Source organism: Ctenopharyngodon idella, chromosome 21 (assembly GCF_019924925.1).
Source record: "Ctenopharyngodon idella isolate HZGC_01 chromosome 21, HZGC01, whole genome shotgun sequence".
Lineage (NCBI taxonomy): Eukaryota > Metazoa > Chordata > Actinopteri > Cypriniformes > Xenocyprididae > Ctenopharyngodon > Ctenopharyngodon idella.
The window spans coordinates 14,111,934-14,135,269 of record NC_067240.1 but is presented as its reverse complement, the minus strand read 5'-3'; the positions used below and the strand labels follow the sequence as shown (position 1 = coordinate 14,135,269).

Sequence of the window (23,336 nt, the reverse complement as noted above, 5' to 3'; positions counted from 1 at the left end):
CCACTTTTAAATTAAAATTTCATGATAATTTACTCACCCCCATGTCATCTAAGATGTCCATGTCCTTCTTTCTTCAGTCAAAAAGAAATGAAGGTTTTTGAGGAAAACATTCCAGGATTGTTCTCCTTATAGTGGACTTCAATGGTCTCCAAACGATTGAAGGTCAAAATTACAGTTTCAGTGCAGCTTCAAAGGGCTTTAAACGATACCAGACGAGGAATAAGGGTCTTATCTAGAGAAACGATCGGCCATTTTCTAAAAAAAAAAAAAATGTAAATGTATATGCTTTATATAAACAAATGATCGCCTTCAAGTGGTTCCGCCAAAACCGCACTTCCGTATTCTCCAAAAAGCTTACGCTGTATGTCCTACACCTTTCCTATTCTACTTACGGAAAAAACGGAACTGGGGCGGCGTTCGTCTCGCAAGTTGAATAGGGAAGGTGTAGGACATTCAGCGTAAGCTTTTTGAAGAATACGGAAGTGCAATTTTGGCGGAACCACTTGAAGGCGATCATTTGTTTATATAAAGCGCATACATTTAAAATTTTTTTAGAAAATGACAAATCGTTTCGTTAGATAAGACCCTTATTCCTTGTCTGGTATCGTTTAAAGCCCTCTGAAGCTGCACTGAAACTGTAATTTTGACCTTCAATCGTTTGGAGACCATTGAAGTTAATACGCTCTCTCATTAATACATTCAAATAAATGTACTGGTACTGACCTAATTTATCTGTATCTGATTTACAACAAGTAAGAAATCTGTAAGAAATGTTTCGAAGTTAAGAACCATAGATAAAATAATTGCTGAAAGTGAGCACTCTTTCATTAGAAAATAATTGATAAAACAACATTGATAATAATAAGAAATGTTTCTTGAGCATCAAATCAGCATATTACAATGATTTCTGAAGGATCATGTGACACTGAAGGCTAGAGTAATGATGCTGAAAATTCAGCTTTGCATCACAGGAATAAATTACATTTTAAAATACATTCAAACAGAAATTGTAATAATATTTAACAATATTACTGTTTTTACTGTATTTTGGGTCAAATACATGCAGATTTAGTGAGCCTAAGAGACTTCTTTCAAAAACATAAATTTACTGTATATATAAAATATGGAATATCTAAATATTATTGTTTTTACAGTTTTCATTCAGTATTTTCGTTCCAAAATTGACCTAATATTTACATATATTAGGTCAGAAATAAGATTGTTTGAGACAGTGTTTTGGATATGTGCACACATTTGGGGGAGGTTGAACAGCCGGACTGCCATTCCCTTTGGCCTCCATCATGTCTCAATGTCTAAGTTAAGCGAGTTCCTTCGCAGCTCTTGCTGAAGAGCATTGGGCCAAAACGCCCAAATAAGGCATCAAGTGTTTTGGCTCTAGATCTTTGAGCTCAACAGCGCTCCAGCTCTTCTAATACAACTGGAGGGGTCACATTCACAGATCACCAGGGCTCCAATGCAGCACAAAAACCTAATCTCCTAGAAAGAGTAAAGCTTTAACTAGAGTCTGGTTATAAACATGCCCTCTAGTGCAGAGCTCACAGGTCATTTCATGTTGGTCAATGTGGCATTACAGTATCTGGCTATAATTTGACTGCTCTTGTCTTCAACAGGTGTTTGTAATTTCCCCTCTATATTGACCGTATAGGATCCTGTCGCAGTGTAGGTAAAAATTACTTTCCACTGACATGCAGAACATTAACTCACAATGGGGTCTAAGAACTTACTTTGGCTGCTCCAATCTGCTCTTTGCGAAACTTCTCCAGCGGTGTGATCAAGACGTCATCAGCATTCTGTATCTAAATTAAAAAAAAAAAAAAAATTTCAAATAGTCAAGTATGACAAACCAATACCAATGAATCATCCATCAAAAACCTTTAATAAAACATTACAATATAATCAATAATCCTTTTTGCTTTGTACAGCCTTGAGATGGTCTAAAATAGCCTTTCATTACATTCGGCCTGCATTCCTTAGTATGAGGTTTAAAATGGGTAAAATAAATAAGAATTTTACAAACCTGCATTGCATTAAAATAGCTACAGGGATATTAAAATAAAAAGACCAGATGGAAAAAAGTATGTAAGGTGATATTGACAAAAAACATTTGATATTGTTTGAAATATTTCGATTAAAGAAAGGAAACACTAAATAAATGTCAAGTTTTTCACCTTATGACAAAAATGTCAACATCCGCTCAAATCAAAGTAGCGAAAGTATTTACAATTCACCCATTTTACAATCTCTAGTGTTAAAAACCACATTTAACAATGTGGTGCTGAGTGTGTGAACTCACTGACATCAGTCTGTTTCTGCTAATAGTTAACAGCCGGCGAACAGTGCATGAACAGTATCCAAGGGAATTACTTTTATTTACTGTAAAATAACGGTGCTATAATTAGTACCATTTTCATGTAGGCACTCCGATTGGAAAAACACACAATTACATACACTAGTTCCTTTTATACACTTTCCCAGGCACAGCACGGAGGACTTCATGTCTCGCTGGAGAATTGGTCAAAATAAGTTCCACATGCTTGCCTGTGCTCAGCCAGCGGCAGCGCTGGCCATCCATCTCTACAGGCTCCTTCCACCCACATCAACATTAATGGAATTTGCACTTACAAATAATAGAAATGTACAGACTCCCAAGCGGGTCCAGATGTATGCTATAGGCTTTTAAAGGATATAAGTGACAACTCCATTTTTAAAATATGAGTGCATTTCCTGTTCAGCTCATGGTGCACAGCTGAGTCTTTCCCTATAGTGTAAACCAACAGCATATTTATACTAAAATGCAGTTTAGTTTACAGTATATGTTATACATAAAGTACTGAGCTTTCATTTTAAACATTTATTGCAATGCACCAAGCAAGTCAAACAAGCATGACAGGCTTACATGCATTAGACAGATGAGCTGCATGGGACATATAAGAGTGGCCACAATAAAATATCTCAGCATACTCTATGTATTCATGTGGGTTTCATATGGTTTTGAAAAACTTTTACTTTTGAAATACTTCTTGTTTAAATGTCACATGGTATAACAATCAAATGAATGTATTTATATTTTTTCCTTACACATGAGCATACACATATGTAATCATTATTTTAAAAATTTTCAAAATATTTTAACATAAAGTGCTTTTTTTATACAAATTTTAAGAATTATTCAATCAGAAATATAATGAGGTCTTTGGGGAGTCACATTACATGATATTTTACAAGCTGAACTAATCTTTCTTGTCATAAAGAGGTCAAATTATTTAATATTTTAAGAAACTTACTGACCTTGAGGATCTGCAGAGGTCCTCTACATGATATCATTTCCTGTTTTGTGTCTCTGCATTTTGCATGACTTTAATTTGGCAGACAACGTTTTTAAAATGAATAAACAGGGAAGCATTTTTTTTTTTAAATATTTAAAAAATAACACTAATAATTATAATAACAATAAATATAGCTTCAAGCAGCAATACGGCCCCTGAGCTGCAGCAACAGCAGTGCAGAGCCAGAAGAAAACACAAAGAGAAGAAAGAAATAGAATGTACATAACTTCAGAAATACAGATGAGAATGAATTTAAAATGAACAGAAGTTCAGATGAGAATGTACACAGAATGAACAAACACATTTCTAATCCAAGAAGAAGAAAGATTAGTACAACGCTTACCCAGATAATAAAGGTACTGAAGTTACACAACATTACGCACACTTTTATAAAGTTGTACCAGGCAGGAATAAAATCCACAATCTTTTGATCACATGCTTGTTGCTTATCGCTGTGCACTGCTCGGAAGACACACTTTCACCCAGCTGTTCAGTAATTCAGGTGAGAATTTACTCAAAAAGAAGATTGTGTATATAAATACACCGCATGCTATATTTAATAAGTCCAGATTAAGTCATTCTCAGAAAGACACAACGTCTTTTGCTCCATTCCGGGCCTCAGTACCTCTTTCGTTCTGGGCATGTACCACACAGGAGTCGAACCCACGACCCGAAAGGTTCAGGGCTTGTTGCTTATAATAACGGTGCGCCACTAGTTGATTCATGTTCAACAGGCTGCTGAGGAGAGTTTCCAAGGCAAGAATGAGCACACAAAAACGTTACTTAGCATCTTGACTGATTAGCATGCTGAGCTAACTTAATTGCTAACATATAGTTAACCTGATAGCCAAAGAGCCACATTAGAAGAAAGGCAACTGGGTAGCATTAGAAACCAATCACAGGCATAGTCAACTTTGGAGACGTATTTCTCAGGAATGGTAGCAAATATAGAAGTAGTGGTACTGTGGCAAAACGGAATACTACATTTAAAAATGGTCACTACTGTAATGGGTGGAGTCTTAATGTAAGATGTTCAATCTGATCAGCATAAAGATCTCAATCAGGTGAACTAAATTTATTTTTTCTAGAACAGAGGGTTCAAAAGTTAGGACCATTTGAAAAAAAATATTTTTTATAGAGTTAGACCCCAAAGTTGGTGTTTTTTAAGTTTCATTTTGTAGAGACTGAGTATTAAACATGATGTGCTTTGATTATTATGCTTGCTGTACATACTGTATTTACTGTACTTGCTCTGCTTGCTGCTGTGCTCACAATGCTTGCAGCTGAAGTGCTTGCTCTACATTCGGTGCTTTCGGGGCTTGGCCCCATATCGCTGCTTGCAGCTATATTTATATGTAGGTTTATAGTTTATAGGTTATAGTTTTATGTATATTTATAGATTTATGTGTCTGTTTATGTACATATATTTTTACATAAATTGCACCATGGTCCTGTGAGGCACGACATTTCATTCCTTTGTATGTCTACACATATAGCAGAATCATAATAAAGCTCATTTGAACTTGAACTTTAACAATAAGCACTCAACTCATTAAAGCAAGGGGCCTTTCAGCACTTCAGATACAGCAGAGTGCCGAGCACTCCACTGGGTGCAGACAGTCACTGTTTGCTCAAGAGTTTCTCCCGTCAAAACTTCCCATGGCCCTTTTTAGCCAGAGAGGAAGCTCACTTCTTACATCAGTCCGATCCATCATGTGGGAAAATGCCTCCCACTTAAAGCAGAGCATGCTGGCAGTGCGCCTAAGATGAAAGTACCAGTGGATATGAAACTGTCTACTAATCTGGCAGAACACAATGGCAGAAGTTCAATAAAACACTACAGTTGTGTTTACATAATGATTCACCATTACGTGAGAGACAGCCTCTGGACCTGACCGTCTCGCCACTATGCTCTAGTAACATGGAGTACTTCCCATCTGCACCCCTGTGGGAGGGCAAAGCATTTACAGGGAGTTATTCACCCCTTGGCTCTGTTATTGTATGTCTATGAATGAAAAGGCCCTTGGGGACTTTCTCAGCTTGACGGAGGTGTTTGTCATCCTGAGAGGCCCAGAGCAGGAGCCTGTGAGACTGAAGCGTAACACGGCCACGGTCTGCAGGAAGTAAAGAAACTGTAGGAGTCTGCTGGGTAATTCTTCCCCTGAGGCTCTTCGCACAGCTCTGCTGACCCATTCTCCTTTCTCCATTGAACAATGGATGGGACTAAATATGCAGCCTGGATGCTGACCGACTGGGGCTCTCCAGGCAAATGCAACATATTTAATATCCTCTTGCGCAAATCAAGTGTTTCCATGTCAAAATGAATTGCCTTTGCTTGGGGCATTGACACATTTTTAATGTAATCCACTTTCAGGGTCATTTCTGTTACGTGTGAATATGCTTGTGTTGTAATTAAGCAAGTACTTCCATAAAAGGTTATATTAGATGTTCAGAAATATGCTCTGCTAAAGCTTAAAACCCTTTATTTTTTAATTATAGCTTGATTATAAACAAGATAAGATTAACAGGATGCGTCTCGATGGAAATAAAGAGCTGAAGTTAGCCATCTGTTGGATTTTGATAATACAATACAGATTTCTGTAATTTTATCAAACTTCTACAAATTGTAGAATAAATCAAACCAACTATCATTACAAAACATCAGAGAACTACTTTGGCTACGTTCACACTGTCAGTCCAAATCCGATTATTTGTCTATCTGACTGGAATCTTATCTAAGATTTCCATTACCCTGTTTTTATGGGCAATTTGAAGTATTGCATCAGAAACGAGTGATGAAAACGGCAAATTTAGTTTTTATGCTCACTTGAGGTGATTTTTGACTTGTGTGAAAAAGAGTTAATGTGAATAATGGGAGATGGAAACGCATTTACTGAATAAATTCTGACGTAGCAAACATTACTACTAATTGGCTGTTTCCGCTGATGGTGTTTTATTTACTGTTGGTTACTAGGTTAACCAATACCACCATCATCCGCTCAAACAACTTGATGGAAACGCACCTAATTCGCATTTGTTTTTTTTGTTGTTTTTTTGTTTTTTTTGTGAACTTTGAAAAGATTCGCTTCAAGTTTGGATGGAAACCCAGCTAGTGACTGTCCACACTGTGTATAGCAACTGTTCAGATCCGATTTGTGGATGTTGTCTTATTTACAACATGACAATGTGTAGCCGCAGTGCTGGACTAATGCGTCTTATGAAGCATTGGCAGAAACATAGGAGGCTAGTATGAGCGGTTTTATTCCGTGCTGTCGTCTCCACCAGTTTCAAAACATTTCTCTGTTATATTGTCATTTTCTGCTCTGAAAGTCATATAAACCATGCGAAATCCGATCAAAGCAGTCAGATTGAAACGGACTTCCAGAAATGTGATCTGAATAGATTTTCAAACCACATATGAATGTAGCTCGAAACGGATTTGTAAAAATAGCTTTTCATGTGATTTTTTGCTGTTCACACTTGCTAAATCTGACTGGATATGCACAAAAATTGGATTTAGATTGACAGTCTGAACATAGCCTTTGACAACTGAAAATGATGTCACTTCCTGGTAGAGGATGTCATTAATTAACTGGGCTTCTTAGTTATTAAAGGGTTAGTTCACCCAAAAATGAAAATAATGTAATTTATTACTCACCCTCATGCCATTCCACACCCGTAAGACCTTTGTTCATCTTCAGAACACAAATTAAGATATTTTTGCTGAAATCCGATGGCTCAGTGAGGCCTACATAGCCAGCAATGACATTTCCTCTCTCAAGATCCATTAATGTACTAAAAACATATTTAAATCAGTTCATACAGTGGTTCAATATTAATATTATAAAGCGACAAGAATATTTTTGGTGCACCAAAAAACAAAATAACGACTTATATAGTGATGGCCGATTTCAATATATTGCTTCATTAAGCTTCGGAGCGTTATGAATCTTTTGTGTCGAATCATGATTCGGATTGCGTGTCAAACCGCCAAACTGCTGAAATCACGTGACTTTGGTGCTCCAAACCGCATGAGGGTGAGTAATAAATGACATTATTTTCATTTTTGGGTGAACTAACCCTTTAAAACACTAACAAGATGGAAAGACAAGATGGATTAGCCAATAGATAATCTGGAAATTTCTGATAAAAAAAAAATCCAGTTCTTCATCTTAGAAGTTATAAAATCTGACCAAAAACAAAGTAACCAATTTCAAATTCAGTCATATGCCATATGACTGTCATACGTTCACTTCATTGTGACATTGTGACAAAACTATCAATCTTTAAGATTGAGAAATGATGAGAATATGAAGGAGCAGAAATGACTCAATAACATGACATATTGCGCAAGGAAGCATTACTCAGGTCTCTCGCTGAGAAGAGAAACAATGTTGTGATCTACAGACTGGAAAAGTAATCCTCAAAAAGTATGATCCAACAACACAATGTGTCATGAGTGGATGACCTAAGGTTTGACCCCAGAGTTTTTTATCAGACATCCAGACACAAGCCCAGAAGACACAATAGTGATGCTTGTCTTTGTTACAATAGACCCTGCTGTCCTACAGTCACACCATTGCAGCTAATAACTTGGGCTTTCCATTTAGAAGACTTGAGTTTTAGATTTGGCCAGTCAATCTGCTCAATCTGCCCGTTTATTATTGGTCTGTTTATAAATTTCAAACACGGGTGATTGCAGCTATCAATAGATATATGTACACTACCATTCAAAAGTTTGGAGTCAGTATTGTTTTAATACTTTTATTCAGCAAGGATGTATTAAATTGATCAAAAAGTCATTTGTAATTTTACAAAAGATTTCTGTTTCAAATAAATGCTGCTCTTTTGAGCTCTCTATTCATTTAATAAAATAAAAGTCAATTAATATCCATCTAAAAAGATATATCATGGTTTCCACAAAAATATTAAGCAGCAACTGTTTTTAACATTGATAAGTTTTTTGAGAATCAAATCAGCATATTGGAATGATTTCTGAAGGATCATGTGACACTAGAATAATGGCTGCTGAAAATTAGTTTCGCCATCACAGGACTGAACGGCATTTTTAAACATATTCAAATAAAACGCATTTATTTTAAATTGCAAAAATATTTCACAATAAATCTATTTTTACTGTATTTTTGATCAAATAAATGCACCCTTGGTGAGCATAAGAGACTTCTTTCAAAACCATAAAATGAAAAATCTGACCAACCCCAAACCTTTGAAAGATAGTGTCTTCAATCTATATTATCAATAAAAGAAACTCCAGTCAATGTATAGAAAAGTGTCTCATGAATCCCAAACAAAGCTGCATGTTAGTTAACATGTGGGTAGGGTCACCAGTGAAGCACAGAGGAGCATTGTTTGCCTGATGAGGTCTTTCACTGCTGTACTATGACTAATGATCCACCAGCTGCAGCAGTGAACGCCAGTAATATTCCCTGGCAACACGTTGCCTTATGAATAATGCTCATAAAAGCACCTATTAGCTGCTGTAGCTGATGGGAAAGAAGATGCTATGAGTGATATTTTATTATCATCTGCACTTGCTGATCTATGCTGTTTTCTTTCCCTCCATGAAGGGTCATGACCTACAGAAAGCATCTTTTGGTAGACGGTCTGTTTCTCATAACACTCAGACTTGACTGCAGAAGCTCACAAAAAAACTCTCACTCAAAATAGTAGTTTTACTACTTCTGGCCAAATCTAAAACTCAAGTTTTCTCAAACACTTACGGTGCTAAACCACTAGCCTAGAAGTGTGCTATGAAGCTTTATCCATGTGTGAACAATACCACATAAAAGGAACAATAAAGAGACAACTACTACAAAAGCAAACAATCACTATGGTTACTTCAATTTACAACGTGAACCACATCATGTGGTGTGTTTACAGCCATCACTGAGATATTACACCCTAACAACCATTCAAAGATTATTTTTCTTCCTTCCTTCCATGGAAAGAAAAATCAGACATTTTTACTTTCATTTAGCAAGGATGCCTTAAATTAATTAAAAGTGACATTTAGAATATTACAAAAGATTTCTATTTTAAAAAAAAATGCTGTTCTTTTAAACTTTCTATTCATAAAAGAATCCTGAAAAAAAAAATGCATCACAGATTCCACCAAAATATTTAACAGCACAAATGTTTTTAACATTGATAATAGTAAGAAATGTTTCTTGATCAGCAAATCAGCATATTAGAATGATTTCTGAAGGATCATGTGACTAAAGAGTAATGATGCTGAAAATTCAGCTTTGCCATCACAAGAAATAGTAATAATATTTCACAAAATATTACTGTTTTTACTGCATTTTTGATCAAATAAATGCAGCCTTGGAGAGCAAAAAAATAAAAAATAAACATCTTACTGACCCCAAACTTTTTAAACAGAAACAAAGCAACTTACAAGTCGTCGTCTTTCCTCCTCCACTGTGTTCAGTAGCTGGGAGAATTCCTTGAATGACTGGGCTGTGATAAGAGAGAAGAAATTCCAATCATGAATCCATCGGCTCTGGATCTGTAATTACTCTATCAGCACATCTTATGTTGCCCTTTGAACTTTTGGCATAAAGGAAATACAGAAAACCTGCACATAATATTAGCCAGGCAGAAAAAATACCATGGCCACCCACAACTGATCAATGCACAAAGGGGTTTTCAAGAAACAGCAGACCACATGTTCAAGATGAAGAAATGTGAGAGTAACATAAAGCACGTTTCCTGTACGAGGCCTGCATGTGTGCGACATGGTCAGTCGTAGAAAAAAAATGAAGATAAATAATTTAATTTCATAAGCCACATTGCATGTATTACAGTGATCCTTTATCCAGTGATCCAATATGCCTTTTTTTAATGTTTATAGGACATGATACTTGAAATTTAACCCAGATGTAGGCTAAAATCAGCACCCAAGAAATGATTTAAAACAGAAATGTGGGAGAAAATCTACAATAAACCACTGTTGATATTATGTCACACTACTAAAAGCACATGATGATTCTGAGTATGTGCTTCTGTTTGTTTTTTTTTGTTTTTTTTTAAACAAAGGACGCTTTGGCCACATCACTTCCTGTCCTGGGAAATACAGCATTTTTCTGTTTGGCGATAAGAGAGGGTCCCACCTCACAGTCCCCCTCGTCATTCTTTGGGGATTTTACCTCCCCCAGATTTCCAATTAGGAACTCAGATAAGAACTACTTTCAACTACTTTCTATTAGGAGCACAGACCTAAAGATAAACACACCCTCGGTCATTTAAAAATCATGTTACAGCAAGACAAATCTGCTTTGCTGCATAGCAGAAGAACCATAAATCCACTGAGATGCACTTAAATAGCCTTGCCAGGCATCCATGAAACAATAGCTATCCTAATGAGATGTTCATTTCACATTAGAACAGCTTTTACACTTTCTGGCATTGCGATTTTTCGCAAACACATACACTACTGTTCAAAAGTTTGAGGTTGTACGATTTTTTAAAATATTTTTTAAAGCCATCTCTTACGCTCACCTGCAAGGCTGCATCTTTTTGATCAAAAAAAGTAAAATCTTAAAATATTATTACAATTTAAAATAACTGTTTTCTATTATTTTAAGATGACATTTATTCCTGGTGGCAAAGCTGAATTTTCAGCATCATTACTCCAGTCTTCAGTGTCACATGATCCTTCAGAAATCATTCTAATATGATGATTTGCTGCTCATGAAACCTTTCTTATTATTATCAATGTTGAAAACAACTGCACTACTTAATATTTTTGTGGAAAGCATGATACATTTTATTTTCAGGATTCTTTGACGAATAGAAGGTTCAAAAGAACAGCATTTCTTTGAAATAGAAATCTTCTGTAACAATGTCTTTGCTTTCATCTTACTGACCCCAAACTTTTGAACGGTATTGTATGGCCATTATTAGTGACTGCTTAATTTCTGTTCAATCTAATATCTCTAATAAATGGATGGGTTTTGTACACTTTGAGGATAAAATTAGTTACTATATACATCTTAACATTAAAGGGTTAGTTTACCAAAAATTAAAATTCTGTCATTAATTACTCATCCTCATGTCGTTCCACACCCATAAGACTTTTGTTCATTTTCGGAACACAAATTAAGATCTTTTTGATGAAATCTGAAAGCTTTCTGTCCCTCCATTGACAGCTACGCAACTATAACTTTGATGCTTCAAGAAGTTTATAAAGAGATCGTAAAACAAATCCATATGAATTAAGTGGTTTAGTCCAAATTTTCTGAAGAGACTCAATCGCTTTATATGATAAACAGATTGAATTTAGGCTTTTATTCACATATAAACTTTGATCAGCGAACATAAACAGAAGCTCAACCGAACCTGCTTCATGTGCGAGAACAAACCTCTTCAGGAAGCTCAAACGTGCTGCGTAACACACGAAAATGAACCTCACTGGTTCTCACACAAGCAAACATGCTTGAGCTTCCATTTACCACAACTGATGTGCGAGCTGATGAATGTTTATATGTGAATAAAAGCCTAAATTCAATCATATAAAGTGATCGTGTTTCTTCAGAAAATGTGGACTAAACAGCTCAATTCATATGGATTTATGAAGTATCAAAGTTGTAGTCACATAGCTGTCTATGGAGGGACAAAAAGCTTTCAGATTTCATCAAAAATTTGTTATTTGTGCTCCGAAGATGAACAAAAGTCTTACGGGTTTGGAAAGACATGAGGGTGAGTAAATAATGACAGAATTTTCATTTTTAGGTGAACTAGCCCTTTAAAATACCACCATTAACATTAAACAGGCCTAAATAGTAAACTATCAGTCTCAACCGTCTAAATATCTAACAATGTTATGACCAGAATCGAGAGCCAGAAAGGAACATTTTGACTCCTTGAACTTTCTTGCAGACAGTTGTTGTTTGGGTTCATGGTTTTCTAAATGCCAGGCAGCAATTGTCCCAGTCTGATAAAAACCATCACTGTTGTGTTTGACACTATGGAGCTGTGGTACTACAGCAATGTGCAGTGTTCTCAGCTTTATTAGACATTATTTGTTACTGTTGGTGGGTGCCTGAGGACAACAGCTGCAAATAAAAATCTTATAGAGGCACGAACATTTAAGAGATTGTTTCACTAATTGCATCACTGTTTACAGCATAAAGGGATAATTCACCCGACAAATGAATGTTCTGTCATTATTTACGCACCGTCATGTCATTCCAAACCAAAGACAAAATAATTATTTATAGCTGAATGACCAAGCTGGTCTTTTCCATACAATGAAAGTGAATGGTAATCACAGCTATCAAGCTAATTTATTTAAGGCAAGATTTTTTGTAAATATTATTTATAGTGCTTTTTTGGGCTTGATTAACTCTGGTTCCCATCCACTTTCATTGTAAGGATGAGAGCAGCTCAGACATTCTGCTAAACTTCTCATTTTGAGTTGAATGAAAGAAGCTGGTTTACTGGTTTAGAAAGACATGAAGGTGAGTAAATTATGATTTTTGGGTAAACTGTTCCTATTTTTAAAAATATAATTTAATAAATTATATGATCATTCAAATTCAGTTATTCAAATCATCTTGATCATTTGCTAACTACTTACCAATGTTAATCTCATCATCTGTCTCTGCATCTCCAATGCATTCAAACTGGAAATCCTGAAGGGACTGGGAAAATTTCTGCACAGCTGCAGAAAGATCTGTCGAATATACAATTATGTTATGAAGCTTCCTTATCATTTGAGCATATTCACTTTGATTTGTTCAGTCTAACAGGAAGGAGATGACATCACAAATACTTATTCAATCAAAGCATTAGTGCAAAGCAAGATTAAGGTCTTTTTGGGAAAACATTCACTGCCTTTTGTTTGGTACAAAAGCCAGAATGAGCTGTCTGCCAAACTGCTCTGAGGCAGAGAATAAAGAAGAAACTTGTGAAAGAGAATATTGTTGAAAATAGCAAGATCTAACCAAAGCTGACTGGACCTACAGTTCAAAGACTAAGACTAGTAAAGCAAATCCATCTAGAGGGAGGCAGGAGGAGCCATGCTAGTGAAGCGGTTGATAACGGCATATCTAGCAGAGACTCATCTCCTTTCTGATATCATATCAGATCCCAGCTGAATAAACAAGTATTTGATGATGGCATACACAAAACCCTGTACATGTTCACTGTTTAATACTCCTGTTCAATATTAGAGTGGTTAAATATGTGTGTATACACACCAGGGCTTGAGAGTGACACCTGAAACGGTTAGCTCATTGAGATGAAACTTTTAGTAAGTGTATAATACCCTTTAAGTTACATAGGAAGCTGTAGTTTTAAGTAGTTAGATAAAATGTCTTGGTATTCAAAAGGGCAAATGGTCAAATACTAGTTTGGTCCCTTCTTAATAGGGAACACTGAACTGAAGACATCAGTTCTGAGAACATAATTCTCACTCTTAACATTTTGTCACCTGATGTAATTAAGTAAATAAATAAATACATACATACAAGCAATACTAACAAACAACAGTCAGCAAAAAGAAGATTTATCTGCAAAAAAAATAAAAATAAAAAATACCAAACTAAGCATATGTATGTATCTGGATTTTTATTAAGATATGTTCTGAGAATCATATATTTTACTGGTACAACAAATTTGAGGGCTTAAACCTCAATAAATCATAGGTTATCTTAAATTTAAAAAGACAAACGAGCTGTAACTTACTTTTAAGCGCGCTGATAAGCATATTTCCATCTTTGATTAGTTCCTTGATGAATTTATTAGTACGATCCAGCTCAATTTCGTGGCATTTGAGTCGCTCTCTGAAGTCAGGACTGTCTAGAAAAGAATCACTAAATTCCAGCGCCGGGAGCCCCATTGTAAAAGTGCGGATGAATGAAAAACACTGTAACAAAACCTGACGAACACCAGCAACCGGGAAACCTTTAATCCTCAGGAAAAGTCGATTTCTTAATAATGTAAACTTTCTACGGTTACGAGTCCCGAAACACCGTATCCCGAAACCCCACTTCCGGCATTTTGTTTCCCTGCTCAATCACTGAGAGGTTCAGTAGAGCGAGAAAGCGAGTGTAGCGGTGACTCCTACTGGTCTAATCCCGCTCACCTACAGTAAAACATAAGGACATGATTAGGCGACTGTGCTGTGTTTGGTATGTAGCCTATGCTACTACACCCTCCTGAGGTGACCGTAGAAGTTGTACTTCTAGAATATGAAAGGTTCGTTTTTCCAAGACGAAAGAAAGAAAGAAAAGGTGGGGGTAAGAATAACAATTTTATGCTGGATTTATTTTTAATTATCAGCAAATTCTCTAGTTTAATTTAATATAACGTTCACAAAAGTGTTTGATGTAGGCCTACAAAAAGTATAAATGCCATGACATTTGACAGTTTGAAGTTGAACAAAACGAGTAGCCTATAGGCCACATTTGATACAACTACACACACACACACACACACACACACACACACACACACACACACACACACACACACGTTTGTTTTTGTGAATTGTGGGGACATTCCATAGGCGTAATGGTTTTTATACTGTACAAACCGTATTTTCTATCGCCCTACACCACCCCTATCCCTAAACCTACCCATCAACTGTGCACATTTTTACTTTCTCAAAAAAACTCATTCTGTATGATTTATAAGCCTTTTGAAAAATGGGGACATGGGGTAATGTCCTCATAAGTCACCCTCTCCTTGTAACACCTATGTCATACCCATGTCATTATACATATCTGTGTCCTGATATGTCACAAAAACACACACGCACACAAACACACACGTTGATTTTTTGTTTTGGACATTCCATAGAAATAATGATTTTTATATTGAACAAATTCTATCCCCTAACCCTAGCCTTGCCCCAAACACAATCCTCACAGAAAACTGCATTTTTACATTTTCAAAACACATAATTTATTATGATTTATAAGCTGTTTTCCTCATGGGGACCAAAATATTTTCCCACAAAGTAGGGAATACCTGAACCACACACACACTTCAAAGCTACATTACTTGATGGATACATAGTATTTGTTTTATTTCATATTCATTAGCTAATTTAATGATTTTACTAATGTAATAAGCTATTAAAAGTATGATATTTTGCCAGAAATTGTGGTTATACCATAGTGCATTTTTGTAAGGTACAATATACTATACAAAGGTGTAAAAAGTACTACCTGAAAACCATAGCTACCTTACAGCAAAAATGACTCCATATGACTCCAAAAGTCACCAATTCCAATACAACTTGAGTAAAAGTCTTAACAGTATCTGATTTTAACAGCACTTAAGTATTTTACTCGTTCTGACTGTAGGCTTAAAGATGCACTAGTCCTCGACACCTGAGAGACATGCCAGTGAAAAAGCTGATTTGTGAGGAGAGCAATTACATGTTTATTTTCTAAAATCAAAATAAACTGAACAACTCAAAATTGCAATAAATCAAGGTCGACGCAACAGCCTCTTAAACGTCTACACTCAAGTCTCAGTTAAGATCCTCATCACCGGCTGCAGTCATGTCCTCATCTTATATAAATCACCTGCGATTCACCATCTACCTGCTAATGTACTCGCATTTGCTTAAAATAGTCTTGTTGACAAGTTTGGGTGAGCAAGGGCAAAATGCACAAGATATAGTACATTCAATGCCCTGTAGATGGCAATATCACTTCATTTGTTCAAAAATAGTCAAGTAGAGAGTAAAATTTGCTAATATCTTTGATTCTCAGTAAAACTACAATGTAGCCAAAAAGATACTTAAGTACAGTAACTACATTTACTAAAATACTATATTATATTATAGTATATTATTACTATATTATTACTAGCTATAGCATGCCATTGCATGGCACACTTAACTTTTCTGTAGAATATCATCATGGCCAAGTCATGTGAAGAAATCTTATTAGTTAATTGCTTCATTTAAAAATTGCAATTTTACTTATTCCTGTGCCAGTCCTGAGATTGCCAGAGACACTGGTAAAGGCTCCAGCATCCACGTGACCCTACACAGGACAAGTGGTTTGGAAAAAGCATGGATGGATGCATGTTCCTGAACCTTCTGATAAAGACATCAGACTTTATTAATGAAAAATAAGGAAAGGGTGAGGATGGAGAAGAACACAGAATGCATTTTGTGTACTTATGCAGCCCAGTCCTAAACAAAAGGAAAGACTGCCATCTGGTGACCCACTCAAGAAACATTAAAATATAAATGGGTTTAAACTATTTCTTCTGATCTGTCCTGTCGTCCGTTTGCCCTATGAAGGCAGTAAAGAGCTTTGATTATAGTAAGATAAGTTGACAAACAAATTACAAACACTAGCAAATAAATGTTTGTAATTTGTTTGTCAACTTTTACAGTATCTACAGGTCATGTAACTTGCTACTGCCAGCTGAGACAACTATTTTTAACATGACCCACCATCTTGTTCCTTAGAAAGGTCTCTTGGAACAAGCCGGGGAACTTCTTTAGACATGGTTCACCCTTTAGGTAAGTTGTTTGGTAACTGTTTACTCAACTGTTTTGCTGTCAGTGCTGCCTGCAACCTCTTATCCTTATGTATAAGACAAGGTCTTATAAAAGCAAGTACTTTTTAAGTGAAAATATATGTCTTAGCACAAATATAAATGCATAAAGGTAATTGTGTTATAATTATACAATGTGTGTAGACGTGTTACAGTATACAGACATTTTAACAAATAAGATACTTTACTTTTACTTTGTTCAGAAACTGCTGTTGCTCATTGACACTGCTTTGGATAATAATGGTATGTTCATTTAATTTTCTCATTACTGAAATATTGGTTAATAAGTGATATTTTGTTTGTAAAAGTATATGGTATAATATATATTTAAATTAAAGAATTGGTCAGCATTATATAAGGGAGCATTATGATGGAATGGAAACTACAATGCACTTTATTATAATTAACTGAGCAAAGAATTATATAAGAGATTATATAATTTAATATAATAGCTCAAGATTGGTATTTTATGGCTTGAAGTCCACAAAATTTAGATTTGATACCATTTATATATTATTGTACTTAGAAAAGTTGAGTCAAAATAAGATCTAAATTTACAGTAAATGTACCAGAAGTATTGATGACCCATCCTGCACTCATGGGCATATCAAAATAAATGAGAGAAGAATGGGAATGAGAATGTCCCACCCCCTAAATTCTACATACCACCTGACTCCAACTTGTCTCGATTAGCGCATAGCTAAATCCAGAGATGAAATGCGTGACTCAGAATGACGATGAAACAAGAAACTTTAATAAACATAGAGAGCACACTTCACATCTAACATAAACTTGAACACAGAACTGAAAAAACTGAAGGCTTAAAGGGATAGTTCACTCCAAAAATGAAAATTATGTTGTTATATAAGAAGATATTTTGAAGAATGTTGGTAATCAATACAGTACTACTATGAATTATACTGACGCAGGGAATCAAATAAACAGGAACCAGGTGTGCTCTATAATCAGAAACCATAGTAACAAATGAACGCAAACTCAGAGACGGTGACATTGAAAACCATGACCTAGAAACTAGGGATGCACCGATACCATTATTTAAGGACCGAGTACGAGTACGATACTTTTTTTCTAGTACTCGCCGATACCGATACCGATGCCTATACATTTATTAATTTCTCTCTTTCTCTCTCTTTTTTGGTGATGTTGCAGTTTTCCTAGCACAACACAGTGAGACTAATGAATGCAGGACAGCTTCTTTATGATTACTCTAATGGAAAAAAGTAATAATTTTTATGTACTTGTCCCAAACTTACAGAACAAAAATTTCACAGTCTCCAATAACCTTCAAAGGGCATAATTACCAATATATATAATTGTTGTTATATAAAAAGAAATTTACAAACAAATTACAAACAATACAACAAATACTATAGAGATACAAACTAAATAAACTTGTTTTTCAGATACAGTAGGTTTATTTACCATGTATAGCCTACATTTATTTAACATATTTTGTTGTTTTATTAACATTAATGACAAATATAGGCTACGGTCCCTTTAAGACCGAATCCATGGATACTGACATATATCCTGTTTTCACCCAAATGTTTACGTCCACTTAAGCCATAACCGACTGTATTTACGTGAGATACTCCACACGATGGACATTTTGACAACTATGTGTGCATTTGACCATTCAGGCGCGAGGAGAACTGATCGCGTGCTGTCTGAGAGAACTGGGATCGCGCGGAAGAAAGAGAGAGCGCGCACGAGAGAGAGCGCTTCTGGTCTGTGTCATTCAGCGCGATTCCGCCTATCCCGCCTTCGCTAATCGATAACGAATTGTGACTGAAAGCATGCAGTTCGCAATATGTGTGTTGTCATCATTAATTTTGAAGTATTTCCACACCCCTGGAGGCTGACATTGTTTCTTTTGCTGCTGTCGGTGTCTCTGTGCACAGAAAATTCTGTCAGTTACGTCACGTGAGGTATCGGTCTTTGGTATCGGGAGTATTTTTACGAGTACGGCCCGATACCGATACTGGTATCTGTGTCGGTATACTGGTATCTGTATCGGTGCATTCCTACTAGAAAGCAAACAGAACATGACTATGAAACTAAACAAGCCATGATAAAGAAACTAAACATAACCATGACACAACTATCAGTAAATCATACATGTTTTCCATCCTGTTTCAATAGGAAATACATCATTATAGAATGAATACTGTGCTTGTCTTTATGAGGTGCTTTGTTGTGCTTGTCTATTGTGTTTTCCCACAGAGCCACTATAGGAGATCCGGTCCAAGGTTGCACAGGCATTGTGAGACCTGTTACAGCCGCCGCTGCAAAGCCTCAATAGAGGTCTCCGTGTCATGCATGGTCATCAACTGCCGCTTGCTCTGTGGGGCCTTCTTCCACATGTGTAAAGAGGATGAACACTCTCTGCTGTGTCCCAATGAGAAGGTACCTTGCATTAATGCTCACTATGGCTGCCCTTTTACCATGCATCGCTCTCAGCTGGCCAAACACCTTGAGGTGTGTCCTGCGAGCGTCATCTGCTGCTCGATGGAGTGGAACCGCTGGCCTGTCGAGAACCCAGATGCCCCCTTGTATACAAACCTTCTGAAAGAGCTTCACAAGCAGGAATCACTGGACCTTTCCATGGCACTGAGAGACCAGAAACATCTATGTGCCAGGTTGAAAATGAGGAGCTGCTTTCCCGAGTTGATGGAGGAACAAGAAGAGGAACCTGCTCCAATGGAGGAGGATGACAAGGAGGAAGCAGTAGGAAGAGAGTCTGTGTGTAATGGGATTCATGTTAACGGACATGAAGGTTCAGTTTTAGTAAATGAACCATCAAAATCTTGTGAGAAATCTCTAAATGAAGATGTGGTCCTAAATGGTACCATTGACAAGGAGAAGTACAATCTATTCGAAAAGATGTTCAGCATGGAAATGGGAGGTTGCAAGCAGGCAGAGGCAGAGGCGTCGAAAACAGAAGATAAGAAAGAAAAAAAGATGCCTTCTAAAGGTTCTTCGTTGACAAAGCCACAAGGAGCTTCTGTAGAGCCTGAGAAAGAGAACGCAGATGTATCCCATGTGGATATCTCCAAAACTGGATTTGCACCTTGGCAGGATGGCGTCCTGGAGAGACTCGGGCAGGAGGTTAAACCCAGAGAATTCAACATGTACATTGTGCATCACGGGCGCATGCTGATCTCCTTCGGTCAGATGGATGCTTGCACGCCCAGAGAGAGAGATTTTGTTTATGGGAGCCTGGAGCCAATACCAGTCCAGACTCTACGTTCTTTCAAAGTTCCCAGTAGTTACAAAGAAAAACGCATTCAATTTAGAGAATGCTGTTCAAGAGTATTGACTGAGCACAAGTGTGTCGACACGTCTGACCTGGATGTATCTGAGAAAAATGGCTGGGAGATAGATGAGATGTTTGCAACCCTACTCTGTTCTGCAGAGGCTGAGACAAGGGGCCACAAAATAAGCGAGACGGTGGCGACAGATGGACTTTATGTTGATATCGCAACACAGACATATAATTTTGCCACAGCTCCCTTCAAATACAATGCAACTCTGACTGAAATTACAGCAGACAGAGATTTGAAACTTCACGTTGAGCTTGGTACAGAAACGGTTACCCTCAGACACAACAAATTCACTTCGGCTTTCACGTTCATGTGTGGCCATTTCTTCCGGCGGGATGAATTTGCCTCACACTTTAAGAACGTGCATTTGGATATACAATCCTGTCTGAGTGGCTGGTTTGAGCAGAGATGCCCTCTGGCCTACCTTGGTTGTACCTTCACTCAGAGAAGATTACAGCCCACCACGGAAAGGGCCAAAGTCTCCTATAACCAAGACCTCAGTATTTTCACCCTCACACCTGAGGTTCCTGCCTCTCTCATGGGCGATTTGCAGACTGTTGCACTAAAGGCACATGTCAAAAATGAAGATTCTCTCAGTAACCTTCCCTTTGAGGTGCTTCACCACATCGCTGGTTACCTGGATAGTTTCACTTTGTCCCAACTAGCCTTGGTCTCACGATTGTTCAGGGATATATGTGCCACGCTTCTGCAGGAGAGAGGAATGGTGGCCTTTAAGTGGCATAAGAAGTCATACTCTCATGGAGGAGCCCGCTGGAAACCTACCATAGTAAGGCTTTTCAGCATTTGTTTATAACATAACTGAAAAGATTCTAACAATTCAAAATCTGCATAAAATGAAGGTAGGACTGATAAAATTGATATTAAAATCAGAAACAGAATGAAATGTAGTCAAAAAGACCTTTTCATTTTCATTTGACAGGTTTTAATCCATTTTTAAGTTCAAGGTAAAAGATCTCTTATTGGTTTTAACTATATTCTCTTCCTCATATTTCTTTATCTCTCTTTCTTAGGTCTGGGAGTTCAGTAGTCTTTTTAGCAAAGTGGATAACTGGTGCATCGGCAACACACCTTCAATGGCTGAGCACCTGAAACACTGTCCATTCTACCAAACTGAACTGAAAACTGAGCCTTTTGCTCTGGCCAGAATGTTTGACAACAAAGGAAAGGGGAAACACGGTTTGGTTTCTTTGTTTATGGGACGCAAATGATACTGTAACTTTTATTTTGAATTGCTGCATGAACTCCATAAGTTTGTGTAAAACCTGATTTGCTTACTTGATTAGTGGCCTAGAAATAATGCAGGATCTTATTACTTTTTTGGTTATTTATTAATAATTTTATTTCTAGGTTTAAATAAAATTTGGGATCTTAGATTTTCAGGTCTCAAATTATGTTTAATATCTAACTGAATGTAACCTTCTATTCTCTCTGTAAAACTTCAATTAAGTTTTCATTAAATCACTGACTGTAAAGCAGCTTGTGATTATTGTCTTATGACTTGATTATCATAGACTTCCATATCTCTTGTCATGTTTACATTTAATATTTTTAGTTCAAACATGAATGGGGACACTAAGGGGCCATTTACACAACACCAGTTTCAACTTAAAACGGAAATTTTTTTATGAAAATGCAAACTTTTGAAAACTGGTTTTCAAAGTGCAAGGCTGCATTCGAAATCTCATGCTTCCCTACTGTATAGTAGGTGAAAAACAGTATGACACAAAAGAAGTATGTTCGAATTCACAGTACTCATATAAGAGTAGGAAAAAAGTACCCGGGTGACCTACTACTTCCGGCGAGATTCTGAAGTGTGCATACAATGGACACTTTACTATCCCATGAGGCCACGGGAGAGAATTACTGATGTAACAGAGAGTGACAGAGAGCGTAACTGACGCTGGTAAGGCACATGATAATGACAACATGGCGAATGTAGTAGCCTACATCCACACACTCATACTACATAGAACATACTTTTTTAGCGGCCGTGAAGTAATTACTTCAAAATAAGTAGGCCTACCTACTCAAGAGAGCACACGAAAGGCAAGTTACTGAAAAACGATACTGTCATCGTGTCAGTGTAAACTACAAAAACATAAATCTGTGAAAATGGTGACAGCAAGCACATGTGTACTTGTCTATCCACCTTATTCAGGTAAGAGCAGACGTGGCCATTTGTAATTTTAATGTGTCTGCATGGCATCCAGTGTCATTCGCTTCTAATTATTTTAAGCTGTACAAAACAGCTTGTTATGCTGCTTTATATTGCAAACTGGTATATTATTTTAATGTCTTAATTATAAACACGGTGGTTTGTAGTGCAAACAGTTTTACAGTTTACTGCACTTTGATATTCTAGTTATTTCCCTGTAGCAAAATTGGAAGTCTGGCACATTCACAGAAAACACCTTACTTACTTCCGCGTTGAAAAATAAGGTGGATATGCGCGTTTGGTGCGAGTGGTCTGTAAAACAATGCAGTATGTGTGCCGTACAAAGTGACATCGCCAACTACTGGCCTGGCATGCATAATACAGCATCCTTAGTTTCGTGGGATCGTTTTGATAACGTTGTCCTCTGTACAAAGAATTTTCCCCCCATTTTTACTACATGTTGTCGTTGCGCACACCATATGCACATTGATTGTTTGATTAGAAAAGCACCACAAACAGATAGTGATGGGCAGATCGAGGCATCGTGGAACACTGAAGCAGTTGAAGCAAATGTGCCGTAATGTGTCGAGGCTTCGAAACAATCTGACTCCCGTCTCCACGGTGACCTCTAGTGGTCAGAACAGTGTAAATGCAACAAAACTCAGGCCAAACATGCATTAAAAACACCTTTTACAAATGTATTGCAAAAGTTTTATTTAAAGTAAAAAATAAATTAAATTCAATTAAGTAACCATCTAATAAGATTAAATATAGAATGTCTGTATAATATGTGTTCTTCAATTTTCAGGGCTTGTTTTGTTTGTTCCATGGCTCAAGCTAAACAGGCAAATAAGAGATTAATAACTACCATTATTCATTTTAATTATTCTAATGTCTAAAACATCTACAAATGTATAAAAC

At 36.7% G+C, this 23,336-nt stretch overlaps 2 protein-coding genes across 7 annotated transcripts in view; one reads left to right on the top strand and one right to left on the bottom strand.

The window, feature by feature from the left end:
* arhgap42a (Rho GTPase activating protein 42a) overlaps nucleotides 1–14,427 on the bottom strand; it is a 31,210-nt gene extending 16,783 nt beyond the window's left edge. For 3 of the 5 annotated variants that reach the window (XR_007927251.1, XM_051878141.1, XM_051878142.1), the window contains exons 1-4: nucleotides 14,058–14,427; nucleotides 12,949–13,044; nucleotides 9,766–9,827; nucleotides 1,746–1,817 (exon numbers count right to left, since the gene is read on the bottom strand). Coding sequence is in view for 4 of the 5 variants with exons in the window: in XM_051878141.1 (XP_051734101.1) it covers nucleotides 1,746–1,817; nucleotides 9,766–9,827; nucleotides 12,949–13,044; nucleotides 14,058–14,211 (384 nt within the window). In the remaining variant the exon portion in view is untranslated. Of the gene's footprint in view, nucleotides 1–37; nucleotides 181–1,745; nucleotides 1,818–9,765; nucleotides 9,828–12,948; nucleotides 13,045–14,057 lie in introns of those variants that run through there. The other 2 variants (XM_051878143.1, XM_051878144.1) reach the window with 2 other exon arrangements.
* A 43-nt stretch (nucleotides 14,428–14,470) lies between these two features.
* On the top strand, nucleotides 14,471–21,736 carry fbxo40.2 (F-box protein 40, tandem duplicate 2). 2 transcript variants are annotated; one of them, XM_051878146.1, is made up of 5 exons: nucleotides 14,471–14,611; nucleotides 16,807–16,860; nucleotides 17,099–17,138; nucleotides 19,140–21,026; nucleotides 21,271–21,736. In XM_051878146.1, exons 3-5 carry the CDS (start codon nucleotides 17,136–17,138, stop codon nucleotides 21,466–21,468), a joined length of 2,088 nt encoding a protein of 695 aa, XP_051734106.1. In that variant the 5' UTR covers nucleotides 14,471–14,611; nucleotides 16,807–16,860; nucleotides 17,099–17,135; the 3' UTR covers nucleotides 21,469–21,736. The 2 variants fall into 2 exon arrangements, with proteins under 2 accessions (XP_051734106.1, XP_051734105.1); XM_051878145.1 differs by lacking the exons at nucleotides 14,471–14,611; nucleotides 16,807–16,860; nucleotides 17,099–17,138 and having other exon boundaries at nucleotides 18,851–21,026.
* The last annotated feature ends 1,600 nt before the right edge of the window (nucleotides 21,737–23,336 follow it).

What these genes read in the sequence shown, in the direction of transcription:
- fbxo40.2 (XM_051878145.1), top strand. Translation starts at nt 19,077, where the DNA reads ATGAATACTGTGCTTGTCTTTATGAGGTGCTTTGTTGTGCTTGTCTAT. An exon ending in CCCGCTGGAAACCTACCATA is followed by an intron (nt 21,027 to 21,270) that starts GTAAGGCTTTTC and finishes TCTCTTTCTTAG; the next exon opens with GTCTGGGAGTTCAGTAGTCT.